Source organism: Molothrus ater, chromosome 5 (genome assembly GCF_012460135.2).
Source record: "Molothrus ater isolate BHLD 08-10-18 breed brown headed cowbird chromosome 5, BPBGC_Mater_1.1, whole genome shotgun sequence".
NCBI lineage: Eukaryota > Metazoa > Chordata > Aves > Passeriformes > Icteridae > Molothrus > Molothrus ater.
In genome coordinates this window covers 16,182,975-16,199,788 of record NC_050482.2, presented here as the reverse complement: position 1 = coordinate 16,199,788, position 16,814 = coordinate 16,182,975, and the positions used below count along the sequence as shown (strand labels likewise).

Genomic DNA, 16,814 nt, shown 5'->3' with positions numbered 1-16,814 from the left:
ATCTCTGCAACAGGATTGGAATGTTACACTTCTGGCATTTGTAAAGCATGTTGCCATTGCTTAAGCATTGCTCTTTCTCTTTCAGCTTTTCTTCCCACAAGTTACTTCATAATAAACACACAAAGCTGTGATATTTGGATGTCAAAAGCCACTTTTAATGGCATAAAAGCCATTAAAGTAATTTCCCAGTCTGTTGGAAAGCATTCTTGAGAATGAAGAAGTCTTAGATCTGGAAGTATAAGCACTTCTGTGCCGCTTCAGTGAAAAGAGATGATCACTAATTATAACTATATGGAGACCATGGGGAGAGGAGAAATAGGAATGCAGAAGCCAAAACTAAAATATGCTGCTTCCTTTGGAATACATGTCTCTCCCATATTTGCATATTTATTGCAATTAACTCCCTTCTTCACAATTCTTCCATATTTATACCTGAAGAAATTTTTTGGCTTCTCTTCAATTTTAGTTTACTGCTTCTACCAGTATTCAAGATTTTTTTTCTATATATTCCCATGACCCAACATTTCCAGTCTGTAGTTTCAAACAGAACAGCCTTCACTAATGTCTCATTACTTCCTCATAGTATGAGTCTATTAGTTTAATTGCCTTCAAAAATGAGACGATATAAATCACAAAATGTATTTCAAACTTGGAAAATGCACTGTTTTTTACCTTAGCATTAATTTTATAAAATTATTATCATTTTTAAAATACTGGGAGTGTGCACTAAGCATCATGAAATAGGACATCTTCTTTAGACAGATACATTTGAGAATTTAGAAACACACATATAAATGCAAAACAAACTTTAAAAGCAGGTTATTTAAACCCACATCATCCTATGCAGTAAAAGAGGACTTTCATTGACAGATTTGTTTTAATATATACATGGGGAACTAAAAATCTTTTTTCTCAAGTTCTTTTTAGTGTACATCACAGAAGAAAAAAAAGCAAACTTGAATGATACAAAAAGTGATTTAAAAGACAAATCTGAGTTAGCTGAAAACATCAAACACTTCAAATCAATAGTTAGTCTAGACCTGACTTATTTATTCTGATTACTTATGACAGAAGTTTGAGTAGTCCCTTTTGACCTAAGAAATTTTTTTTATTAATTCAGAGATTTCTTCTATACATCTCTTGTAGCAAAGATTGAAATGAACACCTCTTATTTTGCCCATAAGACAGGATTTGGAAAGTTTCCTCACAAGAAATATCTAAGCAAAAAATCCACACAATCTCTTGCTATGAGGTGGTGTTTTATAGGTTCCATCAGATCTCTTTCAGACTTTTTGCCTCTTTGATAGACTTCTAGGCACTGATATCATTGAAGAAATTTTTATTAGTAACTTTCAAGTTCCTACTTGGCTTTTCCTCTGAAGTGTAAAAACTATGAAAGTCATCTAAAAGATGGGCTTCACAAAGGCTTGAACTCCCAGTTACTTTTCAAAAAAGTATTCACTTTAAATCACAGCTTTACCACAAAAAATAAATGGAGGGTGGGCCATACACCGTAGTATGCTGATCAGTATTCTCAAGACACACTTCTTTGGTATGACATGGAAGCAGGCAATAAATATTTAAAACAAACAAACAAATTAAAATAAACAAAAACACTAATTCCACCTGCAGATGCCTCCAATTGCAAGAATGGGGAGAGCAGTACAACAAATAACAAGAAGTTGTACGTTTAAGGAAATATAATCCAAGTATTTTTGCTCTAACATTAATAAGAAAACTTTGTAATGTTAGGAAGAGTAGGAAGATGATTGTAATCTCACACCTACAGATGTAGTCAAAACGATTTTTATGAAATGGCAATTGCCAATTTTTCCATTCCTATCTAATGCCACCAAAGATTTAAAATTTTCATTTAATTCCCTACTTCACAGGACAGCCAGTCATATACATTTTTAAGAAAAGAATATTTAATTTAAACTGTGGTACACTGAAGCTATTACTACCAGCCATCAAAAATCATTAGTTCTGAAAAATCCTCTGTCCAACACTGATTTTAATCTTTGAGAAAGTGTTTGCTTCTTCATAGCTGCTCTTTAAGCTGTTCTCCACAGCCAACCTTTCTCAATCAATTTAGATACATTTTTTTAAAGTTTGTAAGTCAAACACAGATCAAAAATGCACCAACTGTTGCTACACGTTCAGTGAAAATATGATAATTAGGCATGAGTCTCTTTTGAAAAATTTATTTACGTAGGGTAAAGTGACAGGTTTCAGACTTGGAGCACAGCAACTTCATTTGCAGATGCTATTCTGAAAAAAAGTTATATAGATTGTCCTTTCTTTGAAGATCACTTAAAAAATTAACAAATTTGAGAGACTAATAGACCTTAAAATTTCAGGTGTTAAGGGAGGTTGGGTTTTTTTCCTCCTTGTTTTAAACAGACAGTCATAATAAACTATGAGCAATTAATATCATTACTCAAAATACTGATTTTCCCTCACATAGAAAGCTAAAAATAACAGGCAATTAAGCAGTTGGATATACTTGATATAATCCTGTCTCTTTTTCACTTCTGACAGCTATTATTAACAACAGCCAGAGAATTCTAACTTTATTTAGGCTTACTCCACTGCAAATAGATAGAAGCCTTTTTTAAAATTATCCACAAAAACAATTTTAGTTGAATTACATTAATTTTTTCCTGAAAGACAGTGAAGCTGAGGTACATCCTACTTTGTCAACTAATACATTCTGATGATTTAAGTATCCAGGACTATTACTACTCTAATCTGTAATCAAACTGAAGAAGATATTTTATCATAGCCCATATTTTATTCAAGCTAGAATACGTGCCAGTTCATAAGAACAAAAATTTTCATTTTACAGTTTGTGTGGTTAACTGAATAGATTTTCAAGGAATTAATTTTTTTTTCAGTGGAGGTAATGAAGATTTACTTCAATGGAGTTATTTTTTCCATTGCATCAATATGATATGACTTTAAACACTTTGATCACTAAGAACTACAAATGTACTTAAAAAAAAAAAGTAAAATTATAGAAAATGTGACAAAAAGTCTACATATGAAAAGCAAAGGAAGGGGACAAAGCCCAAGTCTACTGGATGGAACAATGCATCCAACATTTCAGATGAACTATTCTAATTAGCTCAGAAATCTAACCATGTATTAGACAGTGAAATGAAAACTGAAACAGAGAGAAGAACTGATTTTGTAAAATTGCATTTTCTATAGTAAATCAAGGTCATTCAAGACAGTACTAGGAAGCAAAATAATAGAAAAGTATGTTGCCATATCCCATATCTGTCTATGATCCCTAACCTGCTAAGCAAAAAGCGTAATTCACAAATCCTTATCATGTGTTATTACACAGCTAAAGCAATCTCAGCACTAAACAGACCTTTGCTTCTCCCTTCTTCCCTGACATGCTCTTATCCCCACATCAGCATTCATATTCTTCTCTAATTCTCAAGATGAGTGCAGAAAGTTAAATAATTCAGTATATTATGGGTGTAGTTTCCAGCCAGTTTAACTGTGCCCAAAGAAAGCCAATGCAAGAGAAAGACCAAAAAGAGAAGACAGGAATGCACAGTTTGGGTTGGAAAAGAAAAAGCAAAGCAACCTGTTTTGACAGCAGAAAGCCCTGCTTCAGCTGTGCCATCTAAGTACACAGCAAGCAAACCCTTTTCTGACCAACTAAACCTAATCTGGAAATACTCAAATATGTGACTCCAGTGTAAAGTTTAAGGAATAGAGAAATTAAGCTACAACAAGCAGGCTACACTGACCTCTTGAAAGAACAAAAGGGATCTGGAAGATTCTACAGCACATAAGAATCCAGTCCACACTCAAGCCCTCACAGGGAATCAAATACATCAATGAGTAAAACACATGCAGCAATATAGCAATATACCCCTACCCAACTATACTATACAGTTACTTGTAGATATTTGCTCTGCTGCTCATTCTTGACACCTTCTCTCACAGTTACTATGTTCTAAAATATGCCAAAATAAGGTTGGTGCAATTAGCCAAAATTCCACTAACTGAAAAAGTAAATCACCTCATTTTATCAAAGCCTATAGAGAGCACTTATGCCAACAGATCCACTCATACAGTTGATACTAAATGCCACCATAAACCTACAGTAGGTTGAGCAACCAGGCAAAAACAGTAGGGAATAAACTCTACCACTTGCACGTCACACACAAACTGTGTATCTGAGTACAGCTTAACTATGTTCACTAGGACTTGTATACCATTGTAACTATATTGAAACATATTCCTTAAATGTAATAGTTTTATAACTAAGCCAGAACAAAGTGCCCACAAAAAAAATGAGTCCACTGCAGCTAAAAAAGTAATATTACAAGAAGTCATGCCAAACAATGAAGATTAATTTCTCTAGGTAAATAACTAAAATAAAGATTCAAGCACAAAAGGATCAAAAGATAAATAGGAATTTATAGTTCACTGGTTCCTATCAATCAGTTCTCTCCATTATACAAGTTCTGCCAACATATTTGCCCTTCTTCATGCTCCCTTATTCCCTAACCCCTCACAAACTAAGTATGAGATGTCCTCTTAATACTATCCCTGTTTTCCTTAGTTCTGTTTGGGATGCCTCCAAATACCTTGCTTTATGAACCAGCCCTAGACAGAACAGTATATCATGGCAAGCACTGCTAGCTGACAAACAATTCAAAGAATTCAGTACTAGTTATTTTCCCATGGATTCTCCTACTTGTTTAAAGTGAATAAAAGAATGTAAAATAGTAAGGTTTCTTTACCCAATTAGACCTGAAAAACAACATTATATATTAATAAAGACAATTGCTCAGAGATTGTGAATAATTCATTTGTTCTTAAGTGAGACATACATAAAAACAAATTAACAATTTAAAAGTATAATCTGTCCAAGTGCTTCAAAAGCATGCTTGTTAAAGCACTAAAATTCAGGTCTATATTTTTATTGTCTTTGTTTCCAGGTAATTCACCTGAAGGAGCTTTGGATTTTTTTCAAAAACTACAACTCAAAAATATTTAAATTAGTGGAAAAAATTTCTAACTGCTTTCCCACTGCAGTCAAAATCAGTCCTGCTTCACAGCACAGAAGTAACCAAGTCCTCTGTGTCTGGGCTCAACAAAGGTTTCTGCTTACTTCTGGACCTTTCCCATGCTGCAAAGCAGGAGTCATCAATCTGTAAAACCAAACTAAAATATACTGCCTACCTTACTCATTACAGTTCTCTCTCTCTTCAGCTACCCTGCAGCAAGTACAAAATACTTCACTGACAACAGACTGGCCCAGCAACAGGGGGAAGAGTGGGGCAACATATTCCTAGAAATTGAAAAGGTGAACAGTGGATATCTCAAAGCCAGCTAAGATAATGCTGAACAACTTCTATGCCATGTTGCAGCTATAAATATATATGTACACATATATATGTATATCCAGGTGTACATATACTAAGTGTTCGATAATATATGAAAGCAAAGAGTGCAGCAAAGAAAACTGATGGAAAGTAAAAAGATTCAGGTCACTGAGTGGCTTGTGTGCATTGCCACTTTTTCAGAGGAATGCTTCTGATGTTTTCTGGACTTACACAGAAGATGTAATTGGCTTTGCAGTACTTTCAAGTCTTGAATTTAACAGTTCTGTGTAAAATTTCTTCATTCTTTGCTCACCAAAATCACACAGATAATACACCATTTAATTATCAAAGAATGTTTCATGGAATATGGCTCATGTTTATGATAACTTGAGTCAACTTTCCTGATGTCATTAGTATTACTATAAAATTATGGAAATATTAAGAAACAGCACTGAAACATACTTTTGTATATGGAAACTACATTACTAGCAATTTGTATTAAGGAGAAAAAAATCAGTGTGATTAAATGGAACTTGTGCTATGGAATTTTCATTTGACAGAAAAGTGATTTTAATTATTTTGAATACTTTTTCTTAAAATTCTACAAGGGTTTTAAAAAAACCTTTATTTTCATAATACTTTCACAACTTGCAGAAAAACAGTAAAATATAAATTATGCTTCATGTCCGTGCTTTATGCAAATTCATTTTGTGTTTCATAAATCATTTCAAGAAATGTGTAAATAAAAACATTTTAACACAGTATTGTGCAAAACCTTTTATTTATTTAAGCAAAGAAAAGCCTGAAAACAGTAGAAGTTTATTACAAAGTTTAATGCCAAAATTAAAAGAGAAGTTGAAGAGCATACTACAATTGCAAATAAAATCTTTGCAACTCTCTCAAACTGAAGAAATCTCTTATATTCCTGAACCTCAGTCCTGGGAAGTCTTCCAGAATTTCTCTCCTGATAAATCAGAAGATGGAGAAATTTGAAGGCCCTGAGACAAGGAGAAACACCCAGTTAATCCAGTTATAACTCTTTAATCTAGTTTATAAAAACAATTTGTCGTCCTTCATTTTCACCTCTTCTAAATAACTACCAATATGTTACATCTTTTCTACTTTCTTTCCTCAAAACTTCAATGTACAAGTCCTATTCATAATTCTGCAAGGACTAGTGAATTGGTGGAACTGAATAATAAAGGTCTAAATATTTAGACAGCAGGATAAATTATCTCAAAGTAATTTATATACAGCATCAATCAAGGCTTCAGCTTGGTCTTGTAAAGGAAACAATGCATGCTGAAGAAAATTTTACCTTATAACCCTGTAAGTATGAAGAAAAGCAGCTCCCTAAAGTCAGTGGGTTAATATTCTCTGCTCTCTGGCTTGCCTTCTCATCATTCAGAAATTCAGTTTTATGTACATTCCAAACAGATCTATTTATTCTGCAAAAATTACAAGTCTCCTGAAAAAAAAAAACTCTGCTTAACTAACACATTTTCATATTTTATAAACAAACACTGAGGAATTACCTCAGATACAGCCATGATAAAATGCTCCAAAACTGTACTCCAATTATACAATGAAAATAACCATTTTTGATACAGTATTCAAACTGTGGGGAAAAAGACCTCTAAATTAATAGCTTTAAATACAATTATTCCCAGTTGAAAAGGGCAAACAGAAGACAAAAGTGAGACTGCATACCAGTTATAAGGGCAGGAAGGCTTCCCGTAACATATGAGAGGGAATGGAAAAAGCAGTAAACAAGGGAGTTATAGACAGATGAAGACATTTTCAGGACTAAAGGAAATTTCTACACTCAAAGGAAAAGTAGTCTGAGAATAAATCCTATACCATTTCTAGGATTTGGGCCTAGATTAATTATCCCATCAAGTCACAGCAGTATCAATTCAAAAAACACTAGGTAACAGAAGTTTCATTTAATGCTATCTACAAAAGGATTTAAGATGACAAGAAAAAATACTTACAAGGGTAAGATCTCTGTTCTTGAAGTTTTCAGTTCATGAGTTCTTGTAAGCATCATCAACTTGTCTCAGGCTCCTCTATTTCAAGAAGATTGCAGACAATATCTCAATCGCCATTCCAGTCTTCAGCAGCCTCATTTTTCTTGTCATTCTTTACTTGGCATAAAATGACCAAGTGCTACAATAGTGTTCATTTTCTGCCTTGACTTCCTATTGACTGCTAATTTTCCCTTGAGCCAGAACTCCTAGGCATCTTAAAATTATTTCATACAGCTATTCCACTTAGCAACAATCTGACATACATCCTTATCATGGTGGTACTTCTCTGAAACTTTCATCTCTCTGGATGGTGAATAAATCCAGGTCCTCTTTGGGGTTTTAGATACACACACAAGCCCATGAACGATGATGTACTGGAATGTCAGATAAAGTGAAGTGTAGGTGAGCAAGAGACCACAAGTAATTGTACAGCACAACTTAACACTAGGAAACAATGTAGCTCTACAGGAACTCAGGGCAAGAGGAAGGTGTACAAAGAGCACATCTGTGGCAACTTGGAATAAATAGGACTTGCAGTCCAGTGCAAAATTTCCTTGTCCACTTAAAGTCTACAAACAGTGAGCAGTCACATGGTATATCTTATCTCATTAACAAAAACCCCTCTGGTGCATCTGCAGGGATGAGATTCATTTTGACACAAACTAATATGCTACAAACACAGAGGGCTTTCAGGAAAACTGCCCTGACAGTAATTAGCATTTGTTCTGACAGCATATGTTACAACACTACCATGTCATCCAGGAGGTTAGAAGTAAGCCCAGAATAATTTTCCTGCACCTCCAGTGTTTGGATTTCTAAAGAGGCTGTTATAGTATGACAAAATAAGATTAAATGCCTCCAGCATTTTTCATGAGGAGGAAAATTTTTTTTCAAAATGTTGAGAATAACACACACAATCATCTGGTATAAGAAACCTAAGGTTTAAAATCCTCCTCCTCCTAATTTAGACCAGCAAATCAAAACAAAGTACTGTATTCCAGCAGGGGCTAGTATCTACCCCATCTGAAATTTTCTTTAATTATGGTTTTTCTTCTCCTGGCTTCATTTGACAATTAAGTTTCATCTTGCTGAAAATGTTACAACATTAAACAGCATTCTGTTTTTACTGCAAACTGGAAACTAATGAAACATCACCAGATTACACTTTAATCATACTGTTGGAAAGTTTGAAAGAATGTCCTGAACATTTAGCACACCCAATTCCTATATTCAATAACTCAATATAGTCTGGATGTGTGAATCTATGTGCTAAAATTAGGTAGCTCAATCTATACTAAACCATCAAAACATCAGCACTTATACACACCCAAAAACTGACTTTATGGCATTTGGATTCGAATGAAAAGTAAACTAGGATTTTCATCTGTGTCATTTTTATCTTCAGAAGTTCCTTAACAACACTTTTCCAAACAGTTTACTGATGTCTTTAGGAAAGCAAAAAGACTCCCATCACTAGAATAGCTATGTCACACACTTGTCATGCAAGATTAAGGATTAATTAAGGGCTCTCTCATTTGTCATAAAGCTAAAATAAACATGGCTTTCCTCCCACCAAAATATTTGACAAAACTGCAAATGTTCTCTCAATTACCAGGATGTACCATCAGATGACCTAGTCAGCACAGATTTACTATTAATGACATTGTCAATCATAAGAATTTATTATTCACATTTAATAATTCTTTAGGACTTTTTTTAACTAGAGGAAGAACCTAAAATAAAAGTATTATTACTTTTAACTGTATAAATTAGGATCCATGTGACTTAGAACTGCAGCAAAAAAGGTTTCAGTTAAATTAAGAAAAATACAAAAACCCATAGTGAAAAGATTGCAATAAACAAAGCTATTTAATGTACAAACCAATATTCATGTAAAACCAAGAAATGAGATCTAGAGTAAAAATCTGAAGTAAATACAGAATATTACTGAAGTAAATATAAATACACTAACAGTGTAAGCATTTTTGATAGGAAAATTCAGCAATTCTGTGTTTATTTCTATATAAATTACTAAAGTCCAATTCACAGTGTTAGTTTTGAATCCTGCAATTTTATTACAGAATTTTTGATGTACTTCATAAATGCAACATCCCCATTTCATTTACTCATTCCAACTTGAGTGCATCACTCAGTGTAACTTGAACATATTAGAAAGTTTCAAATCAAAAAGCTATTTAAAGAAAAATCTTTGAAAGTTTTTGTATGTCTCTGGGGGAAATAACTGCTGTTAGCACTTAGCCATGACCACCACTATACTGAAAGAAAAACAAACCTTGATTTTGCTGTTTTTTCTTATTATATAGATACTAGTTTTTAAATGAGCTTTCAGAATACAGTTTTCTGAGCTTCGTACATTTTCCCCAATTATCTTTTAAGGTTAAAAGTTTTAACATTTTGTCTTTCTCCACCAAACACTCACAGGAACAGCTATGCTCGCCAATATGACAATCCTGACAAAGTGGCAAATACATTAACAATCATGAGTCTCCAAATGTAAGTTGGTGGTAAAGACAAACTTATTTACCGTATTAATTAAATGGCCTATTTAACAGGGAATATCAATTCTCTAATCACATCTCATTTGAACTTCTTATTTCAATTAGCAACCCTAAAGTCTACTAGAGACCCAACTGTTCTAGGATCATTAAGAACATTTTCATGATCTGTCAAATGAGAGAGTAAAAGGCAGAAACTGCAAATACTCTCAGGAGTAGGCCTCTACCCTGCTTAGGAGATGATTAGGGAGAAAGCAGCAGTAGTTCTCATTAGTTGCTTAGCAATGAAACATCCTCCTATGAAACAAGAAATGAACAGAGCAACAGAGGTGTTGCCATGCAAATGAGTAAATGGATATTCTATCATCCACTCAAGGATAATCTGTCCTTCATTAAAACTAATCAATCTGGATTAATACACCTATGGTACAGACAAGGTAGGAAGAATCCACTGTAGGTAGCCCCACTGAAGTAGCCAGACAATACATTGCTCAAGTTTACATACACAACACTTGAATTCTCACTGTATGTAAGGAACACAAAGAAAACAATTTCAATTCAAACCAGATTAACATTATCATTTTTACTGTTAAACCTTACCTTTTATATCCATAGTTATACCCAAGTTACTAATGACTTATTGTTAATAGTCAGTCATTCTCATAATGCTTATAACAACTTAAATACAAATCTGTAAATTTAAGATTTAACCCACATCTAAGTTGTTTATTTTTTCAAAAGTATATTCCCATATAAAGCAAAAAACTCAACACAAATGGAGTTGTTGACACCACCATTATTACCAATGTTGTAAGTCTCAGAAGAGCAGAGTTCTTAACCAGAGAAATTTGATTACTGTTGTCTTACTTTTCAGACCTTAATTCCAGGATGTCATTACTTCCGTCACAGATGCAGTTTAATAGGTTCCCTTGATTTCAATTTCCCCACAACTGATTTTAAAATATCCATGTTTCATGTGTTATTTTTTTTGTTTTAGTGGGGTTTTTTTTTCCTGCAGGGCAGGCATTTTTTGTTTTGTTGCTGTTGCACGGTTCATATGTACAATATAAAGTTTTCAAAAAAAGCATGAATTAGAAGAGAAAATAAAACAGTGAAGACTTCTTAAGCAGAAATCAAGATGGCTCCTGAACTTCACTGACTACTCAAAATCTGGTTGCTTCTCAGTATGTATTTAAAGCAATACAGATTTATAATTACAAACATTTATGATAAAATGCATGTATCAAATTATGCTTTGATTAGCTCATCCAAACTGTTAGATTAAAACAAAAATGATGTTTCAAAACCAATACAAATTCATAATTCAGTATTAAGACAAATCTTACCTATGTATTCACAAACGAAGACGACAAAAAAAGGAGTAACAAGATCATTTATGCCCTGAACATATCCACTGGCTGGATGACGTATTGCCCAAATAAACAAAATTCTTTCAAAGATCTGAAAAAGAGTTAAAGAAACCATCAATTTAATTTAACAAGTCATTAGCACATTTTCAACAAGATACTTGTAAATTATCATAACATCATAGAATTACAGAACATCCTGAGTTGAAAGGGACCCATCAGGACCACCAAGTCCAACTCCTGGCCCTGTACACCCAGGGACACCCCAGGAATCATTCCATGTGCCTGAGAGCACTGTCCAAACACTTTTTGAACTTTGTCAGGCTGGTGCTGCAACCATTTCCCTAGGGAGCCTGTTCCAGTGTTCAACCACTCTTGGAGTGAACAGCCCATTCCTGATATCCAACCTATACCTCCCCCAACTCAGCTTTGTGCCATTTCTTTGAGTCTTGTCACTGGTCCTGAGAGTGAAGGGATTGGTACCTGCCCATTTGCCTCCCCTCGTGAGGATGTTGAAAATATCCTTGCAGATAAACTTCGTATCATGGAGTTAAGTAGTATAAAAATCATGCATACAAAAGCATAAATGAACACTGGTATTCATAACCAACTCCCAGTGCTATGTAAGCTTCTCAGTTCTTCAAAAGGAAGCAATTTCAGGGTATTAGCACATGTTAAAACCAGCCTAGTATATAATTCAGTTACAGTAGTTAATACAAAGTAGCTCTTATTCACTGGAGCTTTTCCAGTAATACCGAATTCCTCTTTTCTCAAGGGAAGGACATATGAAATTATCTTTCCATAATTTTTCATCTCTTTGAAAGAAGTATTCTACTAAATATTCTATTTATCCCTAAGTAACAGAAAGAAAGACTTGATATAGTTTAGATTTTTTTAATAACATGCCCATAAAAAGAGATTCCACGAAAGTTAAGCTTGCCTAATACTCCAGTGTGGAGTTATACACTCCAGGCATCTGCATACTAGTTATTGAAAAACCTGAAACAATCAGGAAATGTAGAAATAAGGCAACTGCCTGCCATATCACAGAACTTCACCCTCTCAACTCCATAAACTGAAGCTTAGGTATCTGTAACTGAAGTTTAGTACTGCAAAAGTACTAAACTTTTGCATGAGGCCAAACTATGTCTCAGTGTGAGAAGAGAAGAGAGCACAGAAATCAGAGAACTTTTTTCTGATTCCATTTAGGTCTGTAAGAGGCTGTATCTTGTCTCAATTATTTGCTTCTGAAGATATTACGTGCCTTTGAAAGACTGCAAATAAGCAGCAGAGTGAAAGCTGCCACGCGCTTTGTCCTAACTACAGCCATGCAATCAGGGATATATAATCTTCTGAAACAAAAGAATGTTTGCTCGTTCATGAGAGCACAAACTATATTGCTCTTCAGATCTGGCCTCAATAATAAAATGAGGAGACATTTTGGAAGGACCCAAAGGATTCTGTGGTTTGCTGCAACTCCAGAAGTCAACAAATGCTCAGGCTTCAAGAAAGCCAGTGAAGAACCTGCCCTGAAAGGATGCAAGAGGTGGAGGAAGTTTATTTGTGAAGTCAGGATTATTCATATTCAATCTCACTTTAAGTTTTTGTTAGATTAATAAGCTGACTGTTTTAATTCAATTTTAAATAAAGACTTATTATTTAGTTTAAAAGTCCTCTTGCAGTCATTTTTAAGTAAGGAAAGGTCTTAGCATAAAGGACTCACATCCTGGTGCTTGAAATTCCCATCACAGGCTTCCACATAAGTTTCCTGAAGCTGAAAAATATTTGCATTTTTTGCTTTGAAAACCAGTCTCAAATATCAACTTCTATCCTTCTCCTATAGGCTTTCTTTTGACAGTCAACTGTCCTCCAGGTTTCATGTTTCCCTGGCTGAAAATTCACAGAACAGGGGAGACAGTCAACAACAGTAAGTACCAAAAGTTTTGGTGGGCACTGAAAAACAAATCTTAAGATAGCTCACATCTGATCCATTACAACCCCAACTGAGATTCAGTTTTTGTGCAGTGTGATTTCAGAGATTAGGCAAAAAGGGAAGTATACATTAGCAAATCCTCCACAGAAGCCTCTTGTTTCCATTAGCCAAGATGCTTATTCCTTTAGCTACAAATTCTTGGTACTAGTTCTGTCACCTCATGCATTTTAACAAGAGCTGCATATTAAACAAAAAAAAAAAAAAAAAAAAAAAAACAACAACAAAAAAAAACCTCTGCCCTTTAAGCAAAAGCCAGTGGTGTTTCACTGTCTATCAATAATTGTATAAAGATTTTACACTCAGCCATTTACAACATGGTTTTACATTTTATGTAATCATACCCTGATGAAATTACAGCCGTTTATGTAATATTTTTAGTATTGCTGGAAAGCTGCCAATCTAGCAAGGATAGTTAGCTCACAGCTACTCTGCCTGCTTCTGTCCATTGCCACTTTTACTTTCAGCAACAGTAGGTTCTCAATATTATGAAAGTTATCATTCTGTGTTTCATTTCTGAAAAAGGACTTGTTTAACATACTGCAAATACGAACAACTTTCTCAAAAAACAAATATCAGAATGAGCTGACAGGAGAAACCTATTAAAGTAGCAATTGGAGAATGCAGAATAGGGTTATGCACTAGGCTAAATAAAAAACTCATGGTGTGATGGGGCTACAAAATATGCACAGTCAACAACCAACCAAATTCAGTAAGAACAATCAATCAAAATACCCACTGCAGAAACTATAAACGTAGTGTTTTTTCATGAAGGCATGTCTGAAGTCAAACAATTCACAAATTTGTACCACCAACCTTTCATTTCCTCAGAACCTGATAAGATACTGTTTGCACTGCAAATTGAGAAGCCTATGGATTTTAAAATGTTTTTAAAATCCAGGTATGAGGGGGTGGTGTTTGCCTTTGCTTGGGGTGGTGGGGGGTCAGGGGGTGTTATATTTTTGAGCAGGAAGCACCACTTAGTGATGGCACATCAGCTTTAATATCCCCAAATACTTCCAATCAGAAATTCTGAAATACACACTGAATAGCATTTTCAGTTTCCTATCCATTTTCATAAAGTTTCATTTACGTTCTGAATCAATAAAAATGAGCACTGAAAACCTGAACAGCAGGCTGATTTAAGTTTCTATACAACACTCATGACTGTATTCAAATAGGACTCATTAAAAAGGTCACTTTCCCAAAAGGATCCCTTCTTGATTTCCAAACCAGCAACAAAAACTAGAATTATTTTTCTACTATGAGCCACTACATCTCATGAGATGTCATTACCAATCTATTATTCTCTTTTGAATTTGATTCTCATTCATAATTACAGCAAGAATTATATTCATATACATAAAGAAAAGAATCCATCAGTTTAAATGAAAGTTTGAATTACTTGTGGGTTTTCCCACCTCAGAGGAACTTCAAAACCTCCAAAGCCTTAATTCAAAAGCTTTTGAAAATTTGCTTTTTGTTTTCTAAGTAGAGGAGGGAAAGGAAAAAAAAAAGAGAGGAAGGACAAAAATTTAAACTATTTTAAATTGTGCAGTTTTTTTGAAATTATGATGCATAATATGCAAGCATAGATGGGAAGTATAAAGCCATGTGCTTTCCACTTCAACAAAATACAGTTCAAGTAAGAAAAGATAATAAATTAGACCAGTCCATTAGCTAATCAAATTTATTACAACTAAATAATAAGTAGTCTTTAACTTGACCGCACTGTATGAAAGACCACCTCCCACTCTTCTGTTCTCCTTTTCAGGGACACTATTAGGACATTTTTAGTCCTTTAAATCCTTGCTCCAACACTGCCTTCTCCTCACTCAGGATCCATTCAACTCCCATAAAAAAGAAACACTTTAAACTGATTTTAAAGGGAACACACAATAACTAGTTATTTCAGCACATCAGATTCAAAATATCTTTTTCTAAACTGCAACATTTTATTACAGAAACCAAACTCTGAGATCAGATAAAAAATTAAAACAGCCTTTTTAACTCTAATTAAAAGTTCTTTGGCAACAGAGACTGATAGCACCAAGAACAGCAAAAATCTTGGAATAGCAGCATTTGAAAATTTAAGTCAGGAGACTGTGAGGTTTATACATGTGCTGTCTTTCTGAAGCTTTAACCAGTGCTTTTGTCCAGTTCCATCAACTACAGTCTCTTCATCTCATTCTATGGGAGATTGTTCCTAGTAGAGGAACCATTACTCTAAACCTTTGCAGCATCAGAAGTATGCACAAAACTCACCATAATACCCACAACAATGGTTTTGCACATAGGTTTTAAAGGATTACACCATCTTTGACCTTTACTCTGATTCCCCTCTCCTCTTTATAACCCTTGTGGTCTCACTTTAAAAAGGTGGGAGTGACTGTTGCTCACCAGAGACCAGCACCATCTTCTCTCTCTCTAGAAGAATCAGCTCTGGGAACAACACACCCTATCTGCAAGAGCCCTGGGGAGGAGGGAAGCATCCCTGTGGGCCTGAGGGATTTGATGGTGCTATGGTAGGTCTCCAGAAACTCAGAAAGCAAGAGAAAGAAGCATTGGAGAAATTGGGTGGTATGACCCTTTTTTACAATGGCATTAAGCAAGTATAGTTTGATTAAGATCATGGAGTAAAAGACAGATGCAAGCCCATTCTCTCAGTAGCCCACTGATCTAATTAATTTCTTTAATAGTTTCTTTCTTGCCAGTATTGCTTTGTTTGTGTCCCTTGATTGTATTTATATTACTCCTCGATCCATCCCTAGAACAGCCCAGGTAAAACACCACTGTGCAGAAAGCAGGTGGAAAGCCCTATATTTATAGGTTTTTCTTTTCGAACTGTACTAGGCTATTTCTTCAAACCAGTTCTCCAAAGTGTGGAAGAGCGCAGCCATTAAACAAATAATTGGAACAATGGAAAACCAAATGAAAGCTAGTTCTGCATTTAAGTTCTCATAATGAACAACCAGATTATGTTCTATTTGGATCTGTAATTGTATGAACAGAAGCTTCATGGCAATACACTTGAAGGTCTAACTAGAACCATTAGAAAGGAGTGTAAGTTGAAGAATTAAATTAAATAACTGAAAAAGGTTAATCCACACCATCAATGCTATTTATGACCTATATACTTCAAAATGAAATGTCCCCATGAGATTCAATTCCCCAGCGACATAGGCTGATTTGATTAATACATTTACCATTAATCGCATGTAATCACATTATTATATATTTACATTAATTATATAGTTATAATAGTAGTAAAACAATTTAAATTGTGTACGCAACATACAAAACTTACAAGGATGCAAAATCAGATAAGGCATTCAAACCAGTCCTGCTACAAATTCAAAAAGGAGAACTTCCCAAGTGGAACACTCTAAGAACTTCCAGACCTTAAATGATTTTGACAAATACATGGAACCACAGGATTATGCGCTGGATTACTTACGAAACACAGTATTAACAAAATATATAAAAAGGAAAAAAAGTGGGGAAAAAACCCTCAAGGGCACAAGACCACAATAAAAACTGACAAATTCAGTACAGGA

General features: G+C 34.5%; 1 protein-coding gene across 1 annotated transcript in view; it reads right to left on the bottom strand.

Annotated features, from left to right (window-relative positions):
* The window catches only part of TBC1D22A (TBC1 domain family member 22A), a 140,927-nt gene that overhangs the window by 98,305 nt on the left and 25,808 nt on the right, over positions 1-16,814 (bottom strand). Inside the window, exon 8 of the mRNA XM_036401158.2 lies at positions 11,247-11,361. Coding sequence (XP_036257051.1) covers positions 11,247-11,361 — 115 coding nt within the window. The remainder of the gene's footprint in view (positions 1-11,246; positions 11,362-16,814) is intronic.